Below are 26,259 nucleotides of genomic sequence, written 5' to 3'. Positions count from 1 at the left end.
CCTGATCTGTAATTCGCACCACGATGTGAAGTCCACCCATAGCTTCTGATCTCTCCCAGCAGCCTACCCATTAGGCCAGAACACCTGTGCCACAGTCCTTATACGCAACCATCTTCATGTGCATGAAACTCAACAATTGCCATTGGACAGGTGTAATAAAATAAGATTGGGTCTCCATATCACACCATTGTCAGCAAAATCCTGATTCCTCTGTGATACTGTCTGAGAAACTGCGCAATTTTAGGAGTCCTAAGAAACTCACTTGGGCTATTCCATCTCTAGTTTATGGTCTGACCTAATTTAATGGGTTTTTACTGTGAACTCTTTGGTACTGGATTGTCCTGACACTGGTGTTCGGTCCACGGGACACTGAACCAAGAGACACCAACAAAAACAGCCCAGCCAAGACAGGCGATGAGCCCAAAAAGTATCCAGGTAAGAGACAGGCATCCGGATAGTCCTGGGATTAGCGGGGTGGTGCATATACCCTCAGGAGGCCTTCAATGCTTCTACACTAATGCTCGTAGTATGGGGGACAAGCAGAAGGAACTTGCCCTCCTGCTACCTAACACAAAACCAGACATAGTGGGGATCACTGAAACTTGGTGGGATCCACTGCATGACTGGGTGGTAAACATCAAGGGCTACAGACTGCTCAGGAGGGATAGAACGGGAAGGAAAGGCGGGGGTTTGGCGCTTTATGCCAAAGAGCAATACACGTCCTCAACAAACAGCACTGGTTCAGAGGAGGGGAAGACTGAAGTGCTCTGGGTCAGAATACAAGGGAGTCGGGGGGGAAAAGGATTTAATGGTGGGGGTCTACTACAGACCACCCAACCAGGGGAAGAGCTAGACCAGGAATTCTCAGGTCAGCTCGCAGAGGCAGTTAATTCAATGGACATGGTCATCATGAGTGACCTAAACTATCCAGACATCTGCTGGGAAGAGCAGTCAGCCAGGTCTGACCGCTCACATAGGTTCCTAACTGAGTTACAGGACCTCCATCTAACCCAGGAGGTGCACAGTCCCACCAGGGGGAATGCCTTGTTGGACCTGGTCTTGGCCACAGGCAATGACCTGGTGAGGGGACTGCTGGTTCTGGACCACCTGGGTGATAGCGATCATCGCCTACTGGAATTCACCATCCAGTGCAGAGTGTCAAAGGCCTGCAGCAAGGCAGCAGCCCTGGACTTCAGGAGAGTGGATTTCCATGAGGTAAGGAGACTAGTCAGGGAGGCACTGAGGTCCTGGAGGGGAGGGGAGTTGGGAGTCCAAGAAGAGTGGTGTTCTTTAAGGAGACAATCCTTCAAGCCCAAAGAGCGACAGTCCCAATGTGGATCAAAGGGAACAAGAGTGCTCAAAAGGCCCCATGGCCCACCAAAGGCATTCAGGAACATCTCAAAGCTAAAAAGGAGTCATACACCCAATGGAAGGGAGGGGTCATTACCAAAGAGGATTATATCTACATTGCCCAAGATTGTAGGGGGCTGTTAGGAAGGCTAAGGCAGAGACGGAAATGGGACTAGTGACCCGGATCAAAGATAACAAGAAGTCCTTTTGTAAATACATAGGGAGTCAAAAGAAGGGATCGGGTAACCTGGGGCCTCTGCAGGACACGCTTGGAAATCTGGTGGTCGCACCAGATGACAAAGCTAACCTCTTTAACAAATTCTTTGCCTCCATTTTTCTGAGCAGGGATGGGACATCCCCCCCACTGGGATCCTGGACGGACCCAGGGAAGGTGCAACCAGGCACAGGGTCAGTGAAGGCCTAGTTAGGGAACTTCTGGTGGTACTGAACATGTTCAAATTAGCAGGTCCTGACAATCTCCACCCCAGAGTGCTCAGGGAACTGGCAGAGGTCACAGTGGGACTCCTGGCACAGCTTTATGAGCACTCGTGGTGCTCTGGTGAGGTGCCACAGGATTGGAAAAGGGTCATTGTGGTCCCCATTTTCAAAAATGGGAGGAAGGAGGACCCAGGAAGCTATTGGCCCATTAGTTTTACCTTGGTCCTGGGAAAGGTTTTTGAGAAAATTATCCAGGAACACATCTGCAAGGGACCAGCAGGGGAGATTATGCTTAGAGTCAATCAACATGGGTTCATTAGAGGCAGGTCCTGTCAGACCAAACTGGTGGCCTTCTATGACTATGTCACAAAATCCTTGAATGCAGGTATTGCGGTGGACATAGTCTTCCTGGACTTTAGGAAGGCCTTCGACACTGTCTCTAACCCCACTTTCATTAAAAAATTAGGCAACTGTGGTGCCGATGCCTACACAGTCATATGGGTCACAAATTGGCTGGAGGGCTTTACCCAGAGAGTGGTGGTGGATGGGTCATTTTCGACCTGGAGGGATGTGGGCAGTGGGGTTCCCCAGGGCTCAGTCGTTGAGCCTGCGCTGTTCAACAACTTCATCAGTGACTTAGATGAGGGGGTGAAAAGCATCTTGTTCAAATTCTTGGATGACACTAAGATGTGGTTAGAAGTGGGCGCGCTGGAAGAGAGGGACAGGCTACAACTAGATCTGGAAGGGTTACAGGGGTGGGAGGATGAGAATAGGATAGGTTTCAATACTGACAAGTGCAAGGTACTGCACCTGGGGAGAAAGAACCAGTACAATAACTACAGTCTGAGGAACGCGCTGCTCATCAGCGCACAGGCAGAAAAGGATCTTGGAGTCACTATTGATTCCAAGATGAACATGGACCACCAACATGAGGATGCGGTCAGGAAGGCTAACTGCACCTTGTCATGCATCCACAGATGCATCATGAGCAGGTCCAAGGAGGTGATCCTCACCCTCTGTGTGACATTGGTCAGGCCGCAGTTGGAGTACTGCATCCAGTTCTGGGTGCTACACTTCAGGAGGGATGTGGCCAGCATGGACAGGGTCCAGAGGAGGGCCACCTGCATAATCAGGGGGCAGCAGGGCAGGCCCGACAAGGAGAGGCTACAGTACCTGAGTCTGTTCAGCCTCCACAAGGGAAGGGATGTGGTGGTTCTCTTGTAGCAAAACCCCCAGTTTTTTTTCTTTTTTTCTTTGTATTTATTTTAAAATACATTCCCTCCCCTTCCCCAACCATTCTGACTTTTTCTCTCCCTCTCTATTCCCTATAAACAAGTATAAGTGAGCTCAGATTTAGGATAAGCTTTTAACATTTTTATTTTGGTAGCAAGTTTTTGGTTTTGGATATCCACTGTTTGATATTGTATTATTATTAGGTTTGTATTTTTTTTTTACTGCTGTATATAGTATTATTATCATTTATTGAACAGGGGAGAGGGTGACACAGGATATTGTATGGTTTAGGCCTGTGTTTGTAAGTGAACCAAAGTCATGTGAAGTTTCCATTTTGTATGTCAAGTCTCCATCTTGTGTCCTCTGCCTGGGCATCCCATGTTGCAACAGTATGAGTCATGTACCCCTCCCATATAAATTGGTTCCCCGATGAATGAGAACGATTGGGAATGATTGAAATACAATGGTAGCAGGCCTCTACTGAATGGCCTGTAATAACTGGGCCATCGCCTCACATTGATTCACCCAGGAACCACAGACTTCACCCAGGAACAGAGACAAGACCAGCATTTGAAAGACAAAAGACCCTGAAAAACCAGCAACTCTCACCATTACAGACACTAGAAACTGCACATCTCTGCATGAAGCATACATGCTCAGTACGCCAGGGGCTGACCCTTGCCTTGGCATGCCTCCTGTCACTAGCATCACACAAGGTCTGTCCCTATAAAAAGGGGCAGTAAAGACAGACCCAGTGGGACACCCTCTCCATCTGGACCAGCACCATGCCACACCACCTATCTACCCATAGGGCCTGCCGGCGAACCCCCTGTGGACAACACCTACTGGACAAGGACCCCTCCCAGCCTGGATAGGTAGATATTACCTGCACACCTCCTCCTACAATTTGGAGTCTCTCTCTCTGTCTCTCTCTCTCCTCCTGGACTTCAGTGGACTTCAGCCCCTGCACCAAGCCTCTCTAACCCCTGCTGCCATTGTGTGTGTGTGGGTGGGTGGGTATGTGGGTGGGTGCAAGGGAACCAATTTGGCATTGTGTCACCATCTCCCCTGTTCAATAAAACCACTGTCATTTGCAACCCTGGGTTGGGTCATGTTTTACTGAACAGTCCCTTTCCTATCCTAAATTCCAGCCTCATTCTCTCTCTTTCTCTCTCTCTCTCAGCTCCAGTCCCCACCCTCTCTGCTAGTTTCCCGATCTCCTCCCAATTCCTTCTCCCCTTTTCTGCCACATCTCAGCCTCCCCTGCTGCTACTGCCTTTTCCCTGTGGCTTTGTGCTGTGTTTCTCTGCTTTCTTGCTGCCCTGCTGCCTGCTGCTTTTCCTGTGATTTTCTGTTGTCCATCTCTCTGTTTTCAGGCTTCCCCTGCACCTTCTGTAATCACCCCGCCCCACAGCTGCAGCTTCCCAACTCCTATTAGCTGTCCTGTAGTTCTCTGCAGCAACTGGAGCCTTGATCCAGCTTCCAGCACCTACTGCCGCTCCCTGCAACTTCTCTAGCTGCCCTGGAGCCATCCTCTGGCTCCCCACACCCAGAGCCCCGCTTTTAACACACACACTTTCCCTTGGTCCCATTTTTCCCTCTCTCTACCTACCTTTTCAGCTCCCCCATAGTTCTGGATATTGTCTTTTAATCAGTTAAGATCAATTAACCTAAAATTACCCCCAAGCCTCAGTTCTTCAGCCCAGGCCCCTGTAGTCTACTGGTGCTAATCCCAGTCCTGGTAACTTTAACTCCCTACACTTCTACTTTCTTACCTTAATCTTTCCCCAGGTATCCCAAGTACACCAAGCACATACACATCACAATACAAAACTTAGGAACTCACCTGTGTATAAGTGTAGATGGGTGGTATGTGTGTGAATTAGTGAATACACATATATATCCATATATAGATATCATTGTGTGTGTGTAGTATATGAATTAGTAATCCACGTATGTGTATTGGATGTGCAGGTGTTGGTAACTGGTAACTAATTCTGTCTAAATTTGGTGTGTGTAGTGTGTATGGGCTTAAACTGGTGATAGGTGTGCATGAACCCAGACTGGTTATTTTGAACACGTGTGTATCTGAGTTGCTAGTGTGAGTGTGTGTGTATGTGTATGTGTGTGTATATATATATATAGCATTGTGTGCATGATATACGAATTAGTGACCTGTGTCTAACTTTTGGGGTGTATAGTGTATGTGCTTGAATTGGTGATAAGTATGCATGTGCCTAGGCTGGTTTGGATGTGTATGTGCCTGAGCTGGTAGTGTGTGTGTGTGTGCACCTAATTGATTTGTGTGTGTTTGTATATGTGCAATTGTGTCACACCCTCCTGTCAAACAGTGCAATATTGATATCCTGAGAGTTGGCCTGACCCCTCAGGGCAACAGTCTAGACATCAGGAGGCATTACTTCATACTCAGGGTGACTAGGATCTGGAACCAACTTGCAAGGGAAGTGGTGCTTCCTCCTACCCTGGGGGTCTTCAAAAGGAGGCTACATAGACACCTTGCTGGGGTTGTTTGACCCCAGTATTCTTTCCTGCCCATGGCAGGGGGTCAGATTCGATGATCTGCCCAGGTTTCTTCCAACCCTACCTACTATGAAACTATGCTGCAAACAGAATGGATTGCATAAAAGGTTAGATGTATGTCTAGCCTGGTGATAACCCTCACCTCAAAATCTAACTGGACGTTTTTTCCTGTTCTTATTCCCTGTTCCTAACTTCCGGGGTCAACACACTTGTCCCAGGGGAGCGGGGGCACTGGGAGACCCCTGCGGCGGCCAAGGGGTCTGCTTACCTCCCGCAGGGCCAGAAGACCCAAAGAAACTCCACACGCTGGCGCTGCCGGCGCGGGTCATCAGCCGGGCGTTTATCCGGCTGCGGCTGAGCAGCGGGGGCGGGGCACGCCGGCCGGGAGGAACTAAAGGCGGCCCCGCCGAAGCAGCGGGGTGGCTGAAGGGAGAGAGCTGGAGCGCGGAGCCCCAGCGAGCAGGGGATCAGCCGCCACCCACAGAGTGCGGGACGACGCCGGGTAGAGGCGGAGCAGGCTGCGAGCAGCGCAGCGGAGCACCCAGGAGTGAGGAGACAAGGGGAGAAGTCAGCCCCAGAGGTGGGGCAGCAGCCAGCGGGGAACCCGACACCCGAGGCAGCAGGAGGCGTAGCAGCTATCCCGAGAGTGGGGTCAGCTGTAGCCTGTATTACGGAGCCGACGGCGCGGGTAACTGCGGCCGGGACTATTAGGGAAGCAGAGAGGACGTCTGCATCCCAAGGAAGGAGGGATCAGGGCAGCACCCCCCAACTGGGAGGGGCATACCCGGTCCGAAGACAGCCGGTAGTGGCTAGGGTGACTGAGCCGAGAGAGGACAAGACGAGGACTGGTGAGAGGCCAGGACAGGAAGACCTGAGGTGGCGTATGGCCGGGGTGTAGGGGAGGATGGAGCCCCGAGAGTACCCGCGAAGAGGCGTGCCGGCACCAGGGGATACCCCAAGGGAAGACCCCCCCACTGAGAGAGTCATCAAAGTCGTGGCAGGCGAGTTCTGGTGTCCCCCTTAATACCAGCCGGGGTAAACCCTGGGGCGTACCAACGGAGCTCGGGGGCGCAAGATCCCGAGCCCGGGCGAAGGCGGCGTGCGAACTCCTAATCGAACGGAGGCGGGTACAACACTATTCTTCCCTGGATGTCAATGAGGCTGTGTTTTAGTTGTCTACATGTCGTTTTTGGCACTGACAAGCAGGAAGGATTTCCATTCCTGAATCCACAAGCCTGCCCACATAGCTGGGGCAGTAAGAGCCAGGGAACATACCTGCAGACCTTGTGGATGTGTAGCAGGGTTAGATGACTGAAAAAGTTCCAGTGATGGCCCAAACTTGCCAAGAGTTGCACCCAGGAAGGCAAAGGGAGAAAGATTTCTCATCTTTGCTTCTGAAGGACCAGAGAAGCTGGAAACATTCATCCTGCACCAAATGATTTGAGCCTGGATCAACTGGGCTTTGAAGGAATGCCTACTAACCACCAGGCCCCAGATCAGGCACTACTCAGGGCTGTCTTTGGATCTTGTTTTGAAACACCAATTCTGGGCAGCTCTTAAAAGGAATGTATGTGGGAGACATGTGGAACCAGGAGGATGGCAACAAGTCAGATGATGTGAGGAAGCTGTTCCCCTAGCAGAGAGAGCCCTGGATAGCCTGGGCCCTTGCTCTTAGCAGGGCAGACACCTCCCCTCTGGCACAATCCTCCATCCATTTTCCCAATGACTATACTAGTGGCATATCTTCTAAAGGATCATTGGAGAAGGGCCTGGATAATGACTGGCCTCAGTTGTTAGCTAGCTACGCTAGAAATTAGAAAAAGTCATCTTTAGATACCTGCATTTAAAAATTCAGGTGAATAGGTTCTGTGACCCCTGTCCTTCTCCTCCCAGGTGGGTGCTGTGGTCGCCTGGTTATTGAGTTAAAAGGTAAGAAGCTTGTCTTTCTTTCAACCTCTCATCCTGTTGCCAATGCCCATGCTTGGTCTCTGTATGTACATAGTTGCCTACAGGTACAAAAATAGAATTCCTTCTGGCACACAAGTGTCCAGAATGAGATGTAGACAAATAACTGTAGTCACAGAGAAAATCAGGAAAGAATAGACACCTCTGGTATCTGTGTCCTCTCTGAGCTGCTTCTGGGAAGTCATAGTTGACTCCAAGATGAACATGAGCAGGCAGTGTAACGAGGCCATCAACAAGACCAGTCACACCTTGTCATGCATTAGCAGATGCATGACCAACAGATCGAGGGAGGTGATGCTCCCCCTCTATGCGGCATTGGTCAGGCCGCAATTGGAGTACTATGTCCAGTTTTGGGCACTACACTTCAACAGGGACATGGAGAATATGGAGAGGGTTCAGAGTTGGGCCACTTGCATGATTAGCAGCATCTGTCAAAGACCCTACGTGGGGAGTTTGGAAGATCTGGATCTCTTCAGCCTTCACAAGAGACGGCTGAGGGAAGACCTTGTAAGCACCTAAAGTTTGTTAAAGGAGGACAACAGGGAATTGGAGATGCGCTATTTACCAGAGCGCTCCTAGGAGTAACTAGGAATAATGGGTGCAAACTAGTGGAGAGTAGATTCAGGTTAGATGTTAGGAAGAATTTTTTACAGCAAGGGTGGCCAGAATCTGGAATGGGCTTCCAAGAGAGGTAGTGATATCACCTAACCTGGAGGTCTTCAAGAGGAGGCTTGATAGTCACCTGGCTGGGGTCATCTGACCTCGGTCCTCTTTGCTGCCAGGGGCAGGGGCTCGGACACGATGATCCTTTGCGGTCCCTTCCGACTCTACAATCTATGAATCTATGAATTGTTTTCTGTAGGTGAGGGTCTATTAAAACTACCAGCCTAGACTCTGTGTTGACTGGCAGAATTTCAAGAGATTTTTCAAAGAACTAAGGAGAGCAACAGATAAATTCTCATACATATTAGACTAATATACGGGCAGACTCAGATAAAGCACCTGATTCTGTGGTCTACAATCAAGGAATAGATTCCACTCATTTGTGTGCAATCTGTTCAAATCTGAGGCCTCTGGACCTGTTCTTTTACTACTATTTGCATCCAACAAATTAGGAGATGCCTATCTGACCAGACTGTGCTCCTTTGCTTATTCTCTGTTCCAAACAGTGCATATGAGAGGGATGTCTTGCGCACAAATGTTTCAGGAACTAATGCTCTTGGTGGAGAAACATCATGTAGATTGAGTGAGAACCTGGAAGTCTTATTTCACTAGAAAATCACACAGTGAGAGATTTGGCATTCTGTGTTAGAATAAAAACATTCAAATATGACGTTTTCTCCTTAAAGAAACCCAAAAACACTACCTCTAGAATTTCATTCAACAAACACTGAAACATACTGTCTCTTGTCCTTCCTGACACGATTTGTTCTCTCCCACCTGAAGACACAGGTTACTAAGACATTTCTCTGAGCAGAAGTTTGCAGAGTTTTCAAACACCTGACTGGAGAATGGTCTGCCAGAGCACCCGTTGGGGCTGAAAGTGGAACTTAATTAAAGTCTTGGGACAAGAGTCCCCAAAGTGTGGGAAGGTTTGTGTATTTTTCTCCCCTTAGATTTCAAAATTGTTGCTGAGGAGTGACATCATGCCCACAATGTTGTATTGGCTTTTTAGAACACTGTATTTTTATGATACGTCTGTTCCCCTCTCTCTGCTACCTGATTTACACAGTGAGTTGCAGACACAGGACTCAAAGAGTTACAATGCCGTTTTTTTTTTAATGTGGGGGGTCTTTGTTTCAGATTGATTTTAGTTTGTTTTTATATATGGCCCACGTTCCATTTTCTCAACCCATAAAATATTTTTTCACCCTCTGTGCATCAGCTACTAGTATATTATTTAATTTTGAAACTTAAATGGAGTTCATGCATGAGAAACTTTAAACTAATTTACTTCCTTAGGAAACTACTGCTGGTCCATACTAAAGGAATGCCATGGCTAGAACAGCCACTTCATTCATTTTAAAGTAACGATAGCAAAAGAAGAGATTTACATGGGTTGCTTTTGTATTTGCTTTTGAGCTTATAACTCTTTATTTCTTGGAAATGTACATGTACCATTAGGATGGAAAAAGAAAACATTCAAGGACTATAGTAGAAAAGATTAAGCTTCTTACTGAAGTCATCACAGAACGAGACAAAGCAGATCCAGGTAAGTGGTTACTGTTTTCTGCCAGTCCTATTTTATACAGGTGAAGATTCTTACAATCAGATATTTCTTTATTACAAACAGCCATTACCATTTTTCTCCTTCAAGATCCTAATGTGTTAAGGACAAAAGAAGTGGCATGTAAATGTTTCTCAAAATATATCTCATGTATTACATTTGAATCAAGTCACATACATTTTACTTTTTATTATTACTTCTCTTATTAATATTAATAATGTGTGTTTGGTTTTATTTTCTTGTAATAACTCCAAATGTGCTGCAATGTGCTTCTTTTTTGATGTGGAAAAGAAGCAGATGGTATAATTAAGAACTGGAAGATGGAAATAATTAATTAAAACAGATTATTCCTGTCAGGGTAGCTATGTATGTTGATGAACTTCAGAGGAACCCGAGGAGGGGGAAATGTTTGCAAAGAAGGGGTAAAATCTGGCTCCTCTGGAGTCAATTCCAAATTCCCCTTTCACCTTAACAGGTCCAGGATTTCAGACAGGTCTCATTTAGGGCTCCTAAAAATGTCAGCTAAAGAGAGATTTAGCTTAAAATAGCATATCATATATGATCTGTGCTGTATATCATAACATAGATACATAATATCATATCATATATTTCTACTTTTATTATCCCTTATCCTTCAGACTGTAAGAAGGACAGTTTGTTTTGGGTGCTTCACAACCCTGTACCTCACAGTTAGGTTGGGGTCTGTGCTCTCTCACAGAGGAAACTACAGGTCCTCTCTTTCAAGACTTTTCTGTGTCCCCCCCTTTGCATGTAAGGGGGTTAATTCCTAATTATCTTTCTGTGCCTGCATGGTATGTACAGTGTTTGGTAGCTATAGGGCTCTAGGGTTTCTAGTTCACACTGCCAGAAGGAAAACAGGCACCGAGGCAGAGGACTGCAGAGCCCCAGGGAGAGTTTGCAGATCAAGGATGGTTTGAGAAGCCAGGACCAGTAAAACCACCCATTCCAAAAAACAGTGTCACAGACATTTTAATAGCACGTCTAATATTGGAATACAAACACAGCACAGGGACAACACAACAAGGATCAGGGTTCCTGCCTGAAAGGAAAGTTTGTGAGGCCAACCGGGACTCTTCATCACCAGCTTTAGCTGAGCTTAAATAACTTACTAGATAAAATTACAACAATTGAGGCTGTCAGATGAAAAAAAAGAAGTCTTATCATGCCAATTTTTAAATAATATACAATTAATCCATCTAATATGGTTATCAGGTGTACCTTACCAGTTTCCCAGGGCATAGACTTATTGTAGTGGACAGTAGAAAGCTAGCTGCCAAAATCAGATCTGACCACTTTAAAGTGCCAAGGCTGGCTGGCCGGATGCTGGCTAGTCATGTAAAGCCAGAGATCACCTGTGATGGAGTGCATTGGCCTGTGAAGTCAGAGGAAGGGCAGAGCAAGGTCACCATATCTTCCTCCCACTTGAACACCATGGGCGTTATCTCTCTAGTTAATCCAGTAGATCCCGCACCGCCCTGCAGAAACAGAGAAGCCAGTGAGATTGTGGACTTTTATCAGATGGGCAGAGGCAACTTCTCTCTTGCTCAGGGAGTTTCTGTTCCTAATTTTGTGGAAGCTATTCTTCAGGTCTTGCACCTGGACCGCTCCTAGTCAGGCCCTTCGCAGCATATTTTGCACTGTATGTCATTCAGCTGGTTACCAGAAATGTTCTGAATTAATATTAGAATTTTGAAGGAAAATGTCACTTAAAAGAGTGAAATTTCTCTTTTTCCAATAAAAAATATCCACATACATTAATTGAATTACTGATTGACAGTTTTTATCAAAAGCACTCCAGAGCTGATATTTCATTTAATTATAGTTTATTAATGGTTTGGTAGAAATGAAATGATATGGCACAGAGCTCCACCAACATGCGAATAACTTCATTTGACTGATTCTCATGACAATTATTTTTTCATAGATTCATAGGTTCATAGAAATAGTGTCAGAAGGGACCTTGTAGATCATCAAGTGCGACCCCCTGCCCTGGGCAGGAGAGAAAAATGAGGCTCAAATGACTCCAGACAGGTAGACATCAAGCTTCCTCTTAAAGACCCCCAGGGCAGGAGCCAGCACCGCTTCCCTTGGAAGCTGGTTCCAGATCCTAGCCGCCCTGACTGTGAAGTAGTGCCTTCAGATGTCTAATCTAAACCTACTCTCTAGCAACTTGTGGCCGTTATTCTTTGTTACCCCGGGGGCGCTTGGGGGAACAGGGTCCCTCCCAAACCCTGCTGATCCCGCCTAGTGAGTTTATAGACGGCCACCAGGTCCCCCTTCAGCCTTTGTCTTGTGGAGGCTGAACAGGTTCAGGTCCCGTAGCCTCTCCTTATAGGGCCTGCTCTGCTGTCCCCAGATCATGCGGGTGGCCCTCCTCTGGACCCTCTCAATGCTGACCACATCTCTCCTGAAGTGCGGTGCCCAGAACTGAACACAGTACTCCAGCTGCGGCCTGACCAGTGTCATATAGAGGGGGAAGATCACTTCCTTGGCCCTGCTTGAGATGCCCTGCTGACCGTGACCTCGCATTGTCAGCCCATGTTCATCTTGGAGTCAACAATGACTCCAAGATCTCTTTCTGCCACTGTGCTCTAGAGAAGGGATTTTCCCAGCTTATAAGTGTGCTGCTGGTTCCCACTGCCCAAGTGCAGCACCCTGCACTTGTCAGTATTGAAACTGATCCTGTTTTAATTAGCCCACCCCTGTAACCTGTCCAGGTCCTGCTGTAATCTGTCTTTCCCTACTAGCATGCCCACCTCACCCCAAATCTTGGTATCATCAGCAAATTTAAACAGGCTGCTTTTTACCCCATTGCCCAAGTCACTAATAAAGAAATTGAACAGTGCTGGCCCAAGGACCGAGCCCTAGGGGATCCCACTGCCCACTTCTGTCCAGGTCAAAAAAGACCCATCCACCACCACCCTCTGAGACCAACTCTTCAGCCAATTTGCAATCCATCTGACCGTGTAGGCATCAATGCCACAGTCACCTAGTTTTTTGATGAGAATGGGGTGGGAGACAGTGTCAAAGGCCTTGCTGAAGTCCAGAAAGACTACATCCACTGTGACATCTGAGTCCAATGCTTTTGTGACCTGATTGTAGAAGGCAATCAGGTTGGTCTGACAGGACCTGCCCCTAATGAAACCGTGCTGGTTGCCCTTGAGCATCAACCCTGCTGCTGGCCCATCACAGATGTTCTCCTTGATGATCTTCTCAAAGAGTTTTTTGTTTTTAAGCAGCTTATGTTGTGTTTATTCTACTATTTCTTTCTTTTTCTTTTCTGAACAACCTACAACTGAACTCATTAGGTGGTACCTTTCATTTAGTCTATTTTAGTTCGTTTGCCCAAGTTACTGTATTCTGACATTCAGAAAGAGCTGAAAATCTCTCCTCTGAAATTCAGATGTTATAAAGGAGAATCAGTTTGAGCTCTTGAAACACTGGACACTAAAAGTGAAGAGCTGATAGAAACATTTCTTTTAAAACTATTCTTTTTAAATAGTACGTTGGCCTTGAAACTTTTCAGTATTGGACTTTTTTTTTTAGTTTTGCTTAATAAATAGTGAGGTGTTTGGAACAGACAATGTTTTCCCATACCCCGACATCCAGTTCCTGCCTGGTCAAGCTCCTCCTCCTATTACTATGAATATCATTTATAGTGATAAATGTTTTTGTTGGTGGTAATGAAAAGTGAGAACGGCCAGAACAACTGAGCCACACTCATCATTGTGGAATATTTCACTGAGGAGATTCTGTGAGATTATTTCCCATTGATCTCAGTCAGACTCACACGTAACAAGGTAGTATTAGGAGTGAAGCTCCTATTTGGGTAATATTACCAGCATGGAGCATAGGAACTCCTTATTTGCCCTGCATCTGGCTAGGGAAAGTATTATGCACTGACTTCCTCACTGCTATGGCAAGCTTGCAACCAGGACACCAGTTAATTCTTATAAACCTGGCTATGATGTCTCCACAGAGCATAGTAGTTGAAGAGCAGGCAGTCGTTTCCAGCTTCAAACTGGAATAACCTACTGCAGGTTGGAGGCGGACACCCTAGCACCCTGCCACCACTGCCACTAGTCTCCACTTGTGGCACAAGTAGAAAGCCCACAGATGGTGCTTGTCTTCGGGACAGCCTGGGGACAGCACCTGTAGAAGGTGCCCCCACCTCCAAATGCCACCAATGCCCCAAAATGGTCAGGGCAGATTCAAAACTTTTGTAGGCCATTGGTAATTCAGGGGTTGGCAACCTTTTTCAGATGCAAACTGGAATAGCCTAACCCAGGTTGGAGGTAGGTGGGTGCTAATACTTGCCACTAGTCTCCACCCACGGCACAACTAGGATGTCTGCAGCCAGCATTACTTGCCATAGCATCCTGGGGGGAGCAGCTGCACAAAGTGCCCCATGCCACCAAATGCCACCAAAACCCCTGGGCCTGATTCAATGGTTATGCAGGCCATCAGTTGAAAATCTCTGCTGTGCTCAATTCCACAGCATAGGTATAACACAAGGTACACCACTGCGATTCCACATGCAGGTGGGGCCTGCAGCTGAACATAGAAATGCTGGGCAGAGTGTAGAAAATCTTTAGGCTAAGTAAACTCTATTCCCCTGGAAGTGAGGTTATTGTCTCATCAACCATAATGTCTGGCATTTCTTCCACAGGAAAAGAAAACCTGTCAGGTGCCTCAGTTGCTGTTAGTATTATCCAGAAGGAAGTGTGGACACATTGCCCAAGGCATCGTGTTCTTGTCAAGGACTTCAGGCACAGCCACACAAAGAGGAAATGAAGACTGGGAACAAAACTTCTTCAGCAGACTTCATTTTGCTGGGACTTTTGAGCCGGACCAATGTACACATGTTCCCCATGGCCACGATCTTATTAGCTTTCATCGCTACCTTGTCTGGGAATGCCCTTCTCATTCTTGTAATCCAAGTGGATTCCTCCCTTCACACCCCCATGTACTTTTTCCTCTGCCACCTGGCCTTCATGGACATCTGTCAGACACTGATAATTGTCCCCAAAATGTTAGCAGACTTCCTGACCCCAGGCAACCCCATTTCTCCAGCTGGCTGTGGGGCTCAGATTTGCCTCATGCTGACCATGGGTGTATCAGAGAGCCTCCTCCTGGCGGTCATGTCTTATGACAGGTACATAGCGATCTGCAACCCCTTGCAGTACCCCATCCTCGTGACCAGGAACATCTGCTTTCTTTTATCAGCTGGAGTCTGGATGGGAGCATCAGTAAATGCCTTGTTTCACGCAGTGTTTGCACTGGCTCTCCCCTACTGTGGCTCAAAAGAGATTGACCACTTCTTCTGTGAGGTCCCAGCCCTGCTCAAATTGTCCTGCTCTGACACCTCTCGATATGAGGCTACGGTGTTCGTGAGTAACGTTGTCCTAGTCCTCATTCCTTCTTCCATTATACTAGCCTCTTATGCTTGTATCCTCTCCAGGGTCCTGAGGATGAAGTCAACCAGACAGCAGAAAGCTCTGGCCACTTGCTCCTCCCACTTGACTGTGGTGGTCATGTTTTATGGGGCAGTCATCTTCATGTACATGAGACCCAGCTCCTACCACTCCCCAGAGCAAGACAAGATTGTGGCTCTCTTTTACACCATTGTCACACCAGTACTCAATCCACTCATCTACAGCCTGAGAAACAGGGATGTCTTACGAGCCCTAAAAAAGCTGATTGGGATATTCAGAGTCTTCCAGCAAAATTGACAGAAGCTGGAGTTTATCATGAGCTCAGTCTCATTAAACTGAGAAGGCCGCCAGCAGAGTTTTCTGGATCATTTAGAAGGAAGCTAACATTTCTCAGTCACGTGACAGCCTGTGCCCTACTGCGAGTCATGGGCTTTTGGGCTCTGTCACTTAAACGCTTAGAAAGAGGTTTGAGGGTGTTTTAGTTAGAGTGGCATCTGGACAGTCACTTTATTAAAAACCTCATAGCATCGCATATAATGATTTCTCATGTATTTAAAAATGACCGCAGGATGCTTTATCTAGAGTTTGTTCGACAAGTTTTAGGTAAGGCACCCCAATGGCCTTTTTAAACCATGCCAGGGTATAATACACATGACACTGCAGCAACGCGGGGCAGCCGCGATTAATAGGATCTGCTCCAATGCATTGTAGTGAGAACTGCAAAGAGCACCTGTCTAGGCAGCCATAGTTCTTACAGAAGAGAAAAAAAACTCTATTTTAGATTAACCTGTTCTATTTAGCAGCCTTATTTTTGTAAAAAAAAGACTGTTACCCAAGAATCTCTCTAAGCCTTGTGTAAAATAAATATATTTGATTTATTCAAGATATCACGGAAAAGGGCAGCAGGGAGAAACAGGAAGCTTTCTAGGTTTACATCCATGGCAAGAATGCCGAGCGTTAAATGAGAACAAAGCCGTGTTGAACGTCCCTTTCTTTGTGCCTGGCACAGATGGAGCTGATCGGCAGACAGAACAAAATGTCCTGCATCAGGGCACCTCTCACTCAGCACCCAGCTAGTCTGGTTTATGTTGAGTTTCCACGCGACCATTGGGGTGCTGTACTCAACATCCTTCTAACAATTTCTTGTGTTTTGGTGTTTTCCTGCCCAATTGCAACAGTATATGATGAGTCAGAATCACTGAGAAGTGATGAGTACATTGATGCAGTTTGCTGTGCCAAGGGAGCCATGAGCTGGCTGTGTCCGAGGCAGGTTTGCAACTGGTTTGTGTCGGTGGAGCAATGCAGACCTGGACCCCTGAGGAGAACAGGGAAGTGGCTTCACTTTGGCTTGTTGTTGACCATCCCAGCAATGGAGTTAAGACTGTCAAAGCAGAGATGTCATTAGGGAGCGATCTTTTTAAGAGAGTAGAGAGACGGCGAGATTACAGTATGTCAGAAATTTTCCAGTAGCAGTTTGTTTTTTTTTCCTTCAGAATTAAATATCTTGTTATTTTCAGGAACTTGGCACAATCTATTATTCCCTAATCATGGCTTTTTGCCTGCCAACTTTTTTTGGGCCTGCTAGGCTATGTGCATGCCTGGGTAAGCATATGTTGCTGTAAATGTGTATAGTTAGTATGTTCAGCTGATATGTACACACTTACAAGATCAGAGGTGAATTTTAAACTGTGCATAAGTGCCAAAATCTGCAGTTACGCGGGTGTGTATTTGCCATTGAAGGATTCAAAGCCCCTTTTATGTTTTATCCTGCTGAGTGATTTCTTCTTTCACCACTTGTTTTTGTTCTTAGATGGAAAATGATGAGGAATATAACTGGGATAATGCAACCTCAGTGTCAGAGTTCATCCTGCTGGGGCTCTCCAGCCACCCCAAGACACAGCTGGTGCTCTTTGTGTTCTTCCTAGCTATCTACCTGGTGACCCTCTTTGGGAACAGCCTCCTCATTGCCCTTGTCAAGAGTGATTCCCGTCTTCACACACCCATGTACTTCTTTCTGGCTAACCTCTCCTTCCTAGATATCAGCTACACGACCACCACTGTACGCCAGATGCTGGTCCACCTCCTCTCCACAAAGAGAAGCATTTCCTATGTTGCCTGTGTTGCGCAGATGTACATCTTCCTTTCTCTGGGGATAAGTGAGTGCATCCTGTATGCTGTAATGGCCTATGACCAGTATGTGGCCATTTGTCATCCCCTGCGCTACACCGTCATCATGAGCAGGTCAGTCTGTGTTAAGATGGCCATCAGGTTCTGGGTATCTGGCTTCTTTTTTGCCATGCTGAATACAGGCTTCACGATGAGGTTGCCCTACTGCTCAGCTGAGGGGAAGATCAAAGCCTTCTCCACCTGCACCTCACACATCACTGTCATGACTCTCTTCTATGGTGCAGGTATGTTCATATACATGTGCCCAGCCTCCAGCTACTCACCCGAGCGGGACAACATGTTTTCCCTCTTGTACAATGTTGTGTCTGCCCTCCTGAATCCTCTTATCTACAGCCTGAGGAACAAGGAGGTCAAAGGAGCTGTACTCAAAATGATGAGCAAGACTGACCACTAAGTTACGGTGGAGGAAGAATGGCCCGGTGGCTCACAGCTCCTCTGTTCTGGATCCTAGTCTGGGAGGGAGTGGGGTTTAGTGACTTCTAGACAGTGGAGTTGGTAGTAAGGTCTCATGACTGAGGGTAGGATGGGGTTGGGAGTCAATACCACTGGATTGTCCCCTTCAAAATGAGAGAAATTCTATCTTACAGGCTAGAGTGGAGAAAACCGGGAATCAAAGCTTCTGCATCTGAGCCAAACTGTGTGACATTTGTGATAAGACTTTTATAAAGAAAAAGAAATGCTAGATTCAAAACCCAGGAGTCCTGACTTCTTATCCCCCTGAACCACACTCCTCCTCAATCTCTATCCACTCTGATTAAATGGCCTGAATTGTTATTCATGTGATATAACATTTTCAGGGAAACTCTAAGGACTTCTGAAAATTACTGCTCCACTCACCTCTTTCAGACTGAGGTCAGGTCTCCTTTTTGCCAGCATAGTTGGGGATGCTAAATGATCATAGGCATCATCACTGGTGAGGAGACAGCGATGCTTCCAGAAGAAGGCTTTTACCAGATTTTCTTAAGTTGGCCAGGGATGTTATGTAGGCACTCTGGTAATAAAGCCTCTTCTGTCATTATACACATTGTCCTCACAAACCAACCTTAGCTGCCCTCAAGATATCTATCTCTGATGTGCTTTTTGGCAGCCAAGAAGAGTGCTCTCACAGTGCCTTCACTGCTCCATTTCTGGGTTTGTTGCATGGGAATGGGAGTTGATGGGTGGGATGACATTATGAAGGTGAGCGCCCTGGCAGTGCAAAGGGTGAGCTGTAGATGCACCTATTATGGCACAATACAGCTGGGCAGGTACAACTACTATGGCCAAGTCTCTGTATTGCAGGAAAAACCTGATAGAGCCTGAGCGCTTAAATTCACTCTCCTGCTGAGAACCCAATGAAACATATCGTCGTCTGTTGACAGGGTTTTGTCCACCCAGAATTTACTTTGTTTTACTGTCAGAGCAAACTGCTGCATGGGCACAAGGCAGTGAATGAAATGCAATGTTGTCCATGTTCAAAGTTAATGACTTTTACTAAAAGTGTAACCAGAGTAGCACAACTTTCTGCATTTCTTTTGTATTTGTTCAGACTTAAGTTCTCAGAACAGGAGTAGGGTGGTACATCCTTGGCAAAGTCTTTGAAAAAATTATCAAGGCTCACATTTGAGAGAGCCCGACAGGACAAATTATGCTGAGGGGAAACCAGCACAGGTTCATGGCAGGCAGATTGTGCCTGACCAATCTAATCTCTTTTTATGACCAGATTACAAAACGCCTGGACACAGGAGGAGGGGTGGATGTCGTATACTTAGACTTCAGGAAGGCCTTCGATACGGTATCCCACCCCATAATGGTGAACAAGTTAAGAGGCTATGACTTGGATGACTACATTGTCTGGTGGGTGATGAATTGGCTAGAGGGTCGCACCCAGAGAGTCGTGGTGGATGGGTCGGTTTCGACCTGGAAGGGTGTGGGCAGTGGGGTCCCGCAGGGCTCGGTCCTTGGACCGATACTCTTTAATGTCTTCATCAGCGACTTGGATGAGGGAGTGAAGTGTACTCTGTCCAAGTTTGCAGATGACACAAAGCGATGGGGAGAAGTGGACATGCCGGAGGGCAGGGAAAAGCTGCAAGCAGACCTGGACAGGTTGGACAAGTGGGCAGAAAACAACAGAATGCAATTCAACAAGGAGAAATGCAAAGTGCTGCACCTAGGGAGGAAAAATGTCCAGCACACCTACAGCCTAGGGAATGACCTGCTGGGTGGCACAGAAGTGGAAAGGGATCTTGGAGTCCTAGTGGACTCCAAGATGAACATGAGTTGGCAGTGTGACAAAGCCATCAGAAAAGCTAATGGCACTATATCGTGCATCAGCAGATGCATGACGAATAGGTCCAAGGAGGTGATACTTCCCCTCTATCGGGCTCTGGTCAGACCGCAGTTGGAGTACTGCATGCAATTCTGGGCACCGCACTTCAAGAGGGATGTGGATAACCTGGAGAGGGTCCAGAGAAGGGCCACTTGTATGGTTAAGGGCCTGCAGACCAAGCCCTACGAGGAGAGACTAGAGAAACTGGACCTTTTCAGCCTCCGTAAGAGAAGGTTGAGAGGCGACCTAGTGACTGCCTATATGTTCATCACGGGGGCACAGAAGGGAATTGGTGAGTATTTATTCACCAAGGCACCCCCGGGGGTTACAAGAAATAATGGCCACAAGCTAGCAGAGAGCAGATTTAGATTGGACATTAGGAAGAACTTCTTCACAGTTCGAGTGGCCAAGGTCTGGAACGGGCTCCCAAGGGAGGTGGTGCTCTCCCCTGTCCTGGGGGTCTTCAACAGGAGGTTAGATAAGCATCTAGCTGGGGTCATCTAGACCCAGCACTCTTTCCTGCCTATGCAGGGGGTCAGACTCGATGATCTATTGAGGTCCCTTCCGACCCTAACATCTATGAATCTATGAATCTATAGTCTTTTTTTGTGCTCTTGAAGTTGGAAATTCATTAATGGAGCTGAACTTCATGAGAAGAGAACTGTCCATCACTATATTGCTTCAGTTTATTCTAGCTGGTTTATATGATTTTGTTAAAATGCCACAAATATTTCGTAGTTGTACAGTGATGTTGCAGCTATGAGTATCCAGGAAGTATGTGAAAGGCAAGGATTTTGGAGAGTGGTATCTTTGTTCACTATGGAGTTAATTCAGACGAGCATTATGCATATCTTTGGGCTATTCAAAACAGGAAGCATTCTAATATAATAAAAGGCTTAGTCTGTCAGTGTGTCTGTGTGTGTCATTCTGTCCATAATGCTTTTGCCCAACTGCACATGCGCTCTTTGGCTTCACAGGCTAGGGAGCCGGGGGTGGAACCAGCTGAGCCCTTCCACCAGTGACACCTCCTCCTGCAGCCTCTGGTGCGGTGGCTCCCTCCTTCCCACCTCTACAGAGGCAAAAAAAAATAAAAATTGGGTAGAGCACTTTACAAGCAGGCGGGCCAGCTGAGGAAAAGCAGGAGCTGCTCCATTGTAGCGGGGTTAGACCTGAAGTGGGGGGATGGGGGATGCAGCCATACTGGTGGGGAGGGGAGGGGAGGGGGGTGGGGCAGGGTCCAACCCAAACTGTGGGGAAAGGGCTGAGCCTCGGTTGGACCAGAACTGGGGGGGAGGGGCGTGGGCCAGAATTGGACCTGCATGGTGGGGGGAGGGTGAGGGGGGGAGTGGGGTTGGACCTGAAATGGTGGGCAGGGTGGTAGCCTGGAGTCAGACCTGAAACAGGGGGAAGTGGGAGCAGGGTCAGACCTGAACTAGCGGGGAGGGGTGAGGAGCAGGGACAGACTTGCACCCAGTGGTGGGGGAGGCAGGGTTGGACCCAAAGCCAGGGGGGAGAGGTTGGACCCAAAACGGGGAGGGGTTGGGCCTGAAGCAGGGGGAGGGGGCACAAGCAGGGTCAGACCTGAGGGGGGGAAGGAGCGGAGCAGGGTCAGACTCAAACGGGGGAGAAGGGGGGATGGGGTGGGACCCAAAGCAGGGCGGAGGGGGAGCGGGGTTGTACCCAAATGGGGGGAGGGTGGCTTGGGGTCAGAGGAAGAGGAAGGGGGGGAGTGGGGTCAGACCGGAACTGAAGGGGTGGGGGGAGCAGGGTTGGACCCAAACTGGGGGGGAGGGGAGGTGAGGTGAGCTGGATTGGACCTGAAGCAGAGGAGCGGGGAGGAAGTGGGGTTGGACCTGAATTGGGGGGGAGGGGGTAGATCAGGGTCAGACCTGAATTGGGGAGGAGGGGGTAGATCAGGGTCAGACCTGAATTGGGGGGGAGGGGGTAGATCAGGGTCAGACCTGAATTGGGGGGGAGGGGGTAGATCAGGGTCAGACCTGAATTGGGGGGGAGGGGGTAGATCAGGGTCAGACCTGAATTGGGGAGGAGGGGGTAGATCAGGGTCAGTCCTGAATTGGGGGGGAGGGGGTAGATCAGGGTCAGACCTGAATTGGGGGGGAGGGGGTAGATCAGGGTCAGACCTGAATTGGGGGGGAGGGGGTAGATCAGGGTCAGACCTGAATTGAGCAGAAGGGGTGGCAGTTTCGGACCCGAAGTGAGGGGGTGGGCTCAGACCCGAAACGGCGGGAGGGGGAGGGGGAAGGTGTGGTCGGACCTGAATTGGGTGGAGGGAGGCAGGGTCAGACCTGAAGAGGGGGAGAGGGGGAGTGGGGTTAGATCCAAATCGGGGGAAGGAGGGGTGGGATCAGACCTGATCTGGGGGGAAAGGGGTGCTGGGTTGGACCCGAACTGTGGAGGGGAGCAGAGTCAGACCTGAATGGGGGTAGGGGGGTGGTGAGGGTTGGATCTGAAGTGGGTGGCGGAGCCGGGGCATGGTTGGACTCCTACTGGGGGGAGAGGGGTGGAGTGGGGTCGAACCTGAAGAGCGGGGAGGGAGGGAAGTGGAGTGGACTGGTTCCTATCATGCCATTAATTGAATGTGGATTCCACACCGTGGGTTAGGAACGGAGGTTCCTTGTATAAAACATGGAGAGGGGTAGGAGACATTGAATGCAATCAGCAACAGGCAGCCCTGACCAGAGCTGTTAAAAGGCAGAAAAGTATTGAGTCTGCCGTGCTGGTCGCTCCCAACAGCTCCCAGGTCATTGTGCTGGCCGTTGTGGAGTCCACTCCATGTCTCTCAATGTGGAGAGAGCCCCTCGCTCCTCTTGGCTTTTACAGTCCAGAGCCCACTGCTGCAGGTCGGTGGCTATCTGCTTTGAAAGGAAGGGAGTGGAGCTCAGTCTTTTATGTGAAATAGGGCCGGAAATGGTTCCAGGCTTTTGCCCACTTTTGTCCAATAGTTTGCTGGTCTTGCAGAACCAACCAAGAGTGTGGGAAACCATGTTTAAATTCCCAAATCTGCCTTTCATAAAATAAACCAAACAAATATTTGGGGGTCTCATTATTTTGGCCATTTCTTCCCCACTCTTTTCCCACACTATTTTTTCCCTGAAGGAAAATAAACTCAGCAAACAACAAAGCGTTTTGTTCTGTTGCATATATCCTCACCCAGTGAGTTTGTTTTAATTGAACAATTGGAGAAGAAAACCCTGGAGAAGATGAGATAGTTACAAATTGCTTTTGACTTTGTTTTAATTGAACGATTTGAGAATAAAACCCTGGAGAGTTTTATTTGGAAAGTCACAAATAGGTTTTGCCTTTGGTGACTGACTTTTTTGAAAGAAATGACTTAAGGATTCAAAACCCGGTTTGAAATAATTGAAAATGCTCTTGCATTAACTCATATGCTTTTCAGTTCATGTGAAGAGCAGTGCAACGGAGAAGAGAATGAATCTCTCCACACTTGCACTCTTTGAGTAGTCTCACACTTTTCTTATAATATTTTATTATATGAACATTTTGGGCATTTTAGCAGTTGCCTGTGAACAGTCCCTTTACTTTTTAGTCCTATATTGAATCAGACACATGGTACTGTGAAAAGAGAAATTATATTAAAAAACCAGAAATTTACCAATTTCCCAGGAAAAACAAGTGAAGGATAGTAATCCTAGAGATTCATATTAAAAGGACTAAATCTGTGATTGAATAACAAACTCCTCAGATTGTTCTTCTGATCTGATCAAACTAAAATCTTTAACAAAGTTACAAATTAACTTCATATACTCTTGTAACAGAAAGGAGCAATGTACTTAGCAATCCCTTGCCATTGAAGAATAATTTCCTGGGGGGTCTACTTGCAAGCTGATTAATTTACCTATTTTTTCTTTACCTGCCTTACATCATTGGCATGTGAGGACCATCTTGTTCTTGGGCTGAGGGATTATTCTATGGTGATCCATTGCTTGGTACATCTGGGTCGTAGATTTTGGCAGCTAAAGGAAGTATCTTGCTCTCTCAGGTGGAAGAGGAGAATGAAGGTAAGTGCAATTTCCTGTGAGCTTTGCTGGGATGAAAATACCAAAATGAGGGGTATAGACACTGAACATTAAGGTTGAAGGAGAAACAAAGAATTGGTATTAGTGCAGGTGAGAGACAAAATACAAGCCTATTTGCAACTATTGGTGTTCAGTATTAGCTTTCTCTGTGGAGCTGTTGCTCCAGAAGTGTCCCCTTGTACCTTCCTCTAATGCAGCTGATACCGGCCACAGCTGGAGGCAGGCAGTCGTGCATGCTAGACCAGTAGCTTGGCACAGTTTGGAAATTCCTGTGCCCTTGCAAATAAGCAGTGAGGAGCTGGAATAGATGGATCACTGGTGTAGTCCAGCAGGAAAGGGCTAGGGGAGATGGATAGTGCAGGAGTGAAGGGGCACTGAGTGAGTTTCCATTCTGCATCCTGTGGAGTGGATGTTCTTCATCAGAGGGCCTATCATTCAACACCCAGCTAATCTGTTTTATGTTGAGGTTCCTTGTGACTATTGCAGTGCCTCTCTGCTCTACTTGGCATCCTGTTAACAGTTTCTTGTGCTTTGGCCTGTTTCTGCCCAATTTAAATTATATATGAGGAGTCAGAATCACAGAGAAGTGATGAGTTGATGCGCTTTGCTGTGCCAAGGGAGCCATGCGTCTGAGGCAGGTTTGCCATTGCTTTGTGTCAATGGAGTAATGCAGACCTGGACCCACAAGCAGCACAAGGAATTCAGCTCTTCTTTGGTTTGTTGTTGACCATGCAAACAATGGCGTTAAGACTATCATTAAGTGGTGTTAAGTGGAGATATCCTATGGGAATTAACTGCTTAAGAACATGGCAATACTGCAAGACTATACCAGATCAGAAATTTTCCAGTAGCAGTTGGCTTGCTTTTTTTCCCCCTCAAGCAGTAAATAGCTTGATTTTTTCAGGAACTTGTCATTATTTATTATTCACTAATTATGGTTTTTTTGCTTGCCTTCTATTTTTGGACTTACCAGACTATGTGCATTCCTGGGTAACTATGTGTTGCTGTACATGTGCATTGTCAGTATGCTCAATCGACATGTGTACACTTGCAAGCCCAGAGGCGAAGTTCAAACTGTGCATAAGAGACAAAATCTGCAGTCATGCAGCTGTGTAACTGCCATTGAGGGGTACAAGGCAAAACAGATTTATCCCTTTTGTGGTTTATCCTTTTGAGTGATTGCTTCTCTTACTGCTCCCTTTTGATCTTAGGTGGGAAATCATGACGAATCTCACTGGGAGAATAGGACCTCAGTGTCAGAGTTCATCCTGCTGGGGTTCTCCAGCCGGCCCGAGACACAGCTGCTGCTCTTTGTACTCTTCCTTATTATCTACCTGGTGACTCTTTTTGGGAACAGCCTCCTCATTGCCCTTGTCAAGACTGACTCCCGTCTTCACACACCCATGTACTTCTTCCTGGCCAACCTTTCCTTTGTAGACATCAGCTACACAACGACCACTGTACCCCAGATGCTGTTTCACCTCCTTTCCACAAAGAAAAGCATTTCCTTTACCTCCTGTGTTGCGCAGATGTACATCTTCCTTTCTCTGGCGATAACTGAGTGCATTCTCTATGCTGTAATGGCCTATGACCGGTACGTGGCCATTTGTCACCCTTTACGCTACACCATCATCATGAACAGGTCAGTCTGCATCAAGATGGCCATTAGCTTCTGGGTATCTGGCTTCTTCTTTGCCACACTGAATACAGGCTTCACCATGAGGTTGCCCTACTGCAACTTAAATGAAATCAATCACTTCTTCTGCGAGGTGCCAGCCATCTTGAAGCTGGCCTGTGCAGACACACACCTCACTGAGCTGGTTGTCTTTGTGATGGCAGTTATAATCCTCCTGACCCCGCTGTCTTTGATCCTAATCTCCTATGTATTCATCCTGGAAGCCATCCTGAGGATCAGCTCAGGTGAGGGGAGGTTCAAAACCTTCTCCACCTGCACCTCACACATCACTGTCGTGACTCTCTTCTATGGAGCAGGTATATTCATGTACATGCGCCCAGCCTCCAGCTACTCACCCGAGCGGGATAAAATGTTTTCCCTCTTGTACAATGTTGTGTCTGCCCTCCTGAATCCTCTTATCTACAGCCTGAGGAACAAGGAGGTCAAAGCAGCCGTACTCAAAATGATGGGCAAGACGGACCACTGAGTTACGGTGGAGGAGGAATGGTTCGGTGGCTCACAGCTCCTTGGTTCTGGATCCTCGTCTCGGAGGGGAGTGGGGATTAGTGACTTATAGACAGTGGAGAAAAAAGTCAGGACATCTGACTCTTTCCCCATTCCTAGAACGCGGAAAGGTCTCGTGAATGAGGGCAGGCTGGGGCTGGGAGTCTGTATGTTTGGATTGTTTTCTTTCAAATGGGACAGAAATGGTGTCTTACAGACTAGAGTCACAGGGACTGGGAATCAGAGCTCCTGAATCTGAGCTAGACTAACTGTGCTTCATTGAACATAAGACCTTCAGACAGAGAAAAGGCTAGATT

At 47.4% G+C, this 26,259-nt stretch overlaps 3 protein-coding genes across 3 annotated transcripts; all 3 read left to right on the top strand.

Annotated features, from left to right (window-relative positions):
* The first annotated feature begins 14,507 nt into the window (after nucleotides 1-14,507).
* LOC132244072 (olfactory receptor 2T27-like) lies at nucleotides 14,508-15,507 on the top strand. The gene has a single exon (XM_059715000.1). It carries the CDS (start codon nucleotides 14,566-14,568, stop codon nucleotides 15,505-15,507), a length of 942 nt encoding a protein of 313 aa, XP_059570983.1. The 5' UTR covers nucleotides 14,508-14,565.
* A 1,513-nt stretch (nucleotides 15,508-17,020) lies between these two features.
* On the top strand, nucleotides 17,021-17,791 carry LOC132244071 (olfactory receptor 5A2-like). The gene has a single exon (XM_059714999.1). It carries the CDS (start codon nucleotides 17,021-17,023, stop codon nucleotides 17,789-17,791), a length of 771 nt encoding a protein of 256 aa, XP_059570982.1.
* A 779-nt stretch (nucleotides 17,792-18,570) lies between these two features.
* On the top strand, nucleotides 18,571-25,936 carry LOC132244069 (olfactory receptor 2A12-like). Its single transcript, XM_059714997.1, has 3 exons — nucleotides 18,571-18,576; nucleotides 23,274-23,359; nucleotides 25,010-25,936. Exons 1-3 carry the CDS (start codon nucleotides 18,571-18,573, stop codon nucleotides 25,923-25,925), a joined length of 1,008 nt encoding a protein of 335 aa, XP_059570980.1. The 3' UTR covers nucleotides 25,926-25,936.
* The last annotated feature ends 323 nt before the right edge of the window (nucleotides 25,937-26,259 follow it).

Source organism: Alligator mississippiensis, chromosome 11 (genome assembly GCF_030867095.1).
Source record: "Alligator mississippiensis isolate rAllMis1 chromosome 11, rAllMis1, whole genome shotgun sequence".
Lineage (NCBI taxonomy): Eukaryota > Metazoa > Chordata > Crocodylia > Alligatoridae > Alligator > Alligator mississippiensis.
This window is presented reverse-complemented; position numbering and strand designations above follow the sequence as displayed.

Coding starts and splice junctions, on each gene's coding strand:
- LOC132244072 (XM_059715000.1), top strand. CDS start 14,566: ATGAAGACTGGGAACAAAACTTCTTCAGCAGACTTCATTTTGCTGGGA.
- LOC132244071 (XM_059714999.1), top strand. CDS start 17,021: ATGGAAAATGATGAGGAATATAACTGGGATAATGCAACCTCAGTGTCA.
- LOC132244069 (XM_059714997.1), top strand. Junction 23,360..25,009: donor CAATTTCCCAGGAAAAACAA/GTGAAGGATAGT, acceptor CTGGGAGAATAG/GACCTCAGTGTCAGAGTTCA.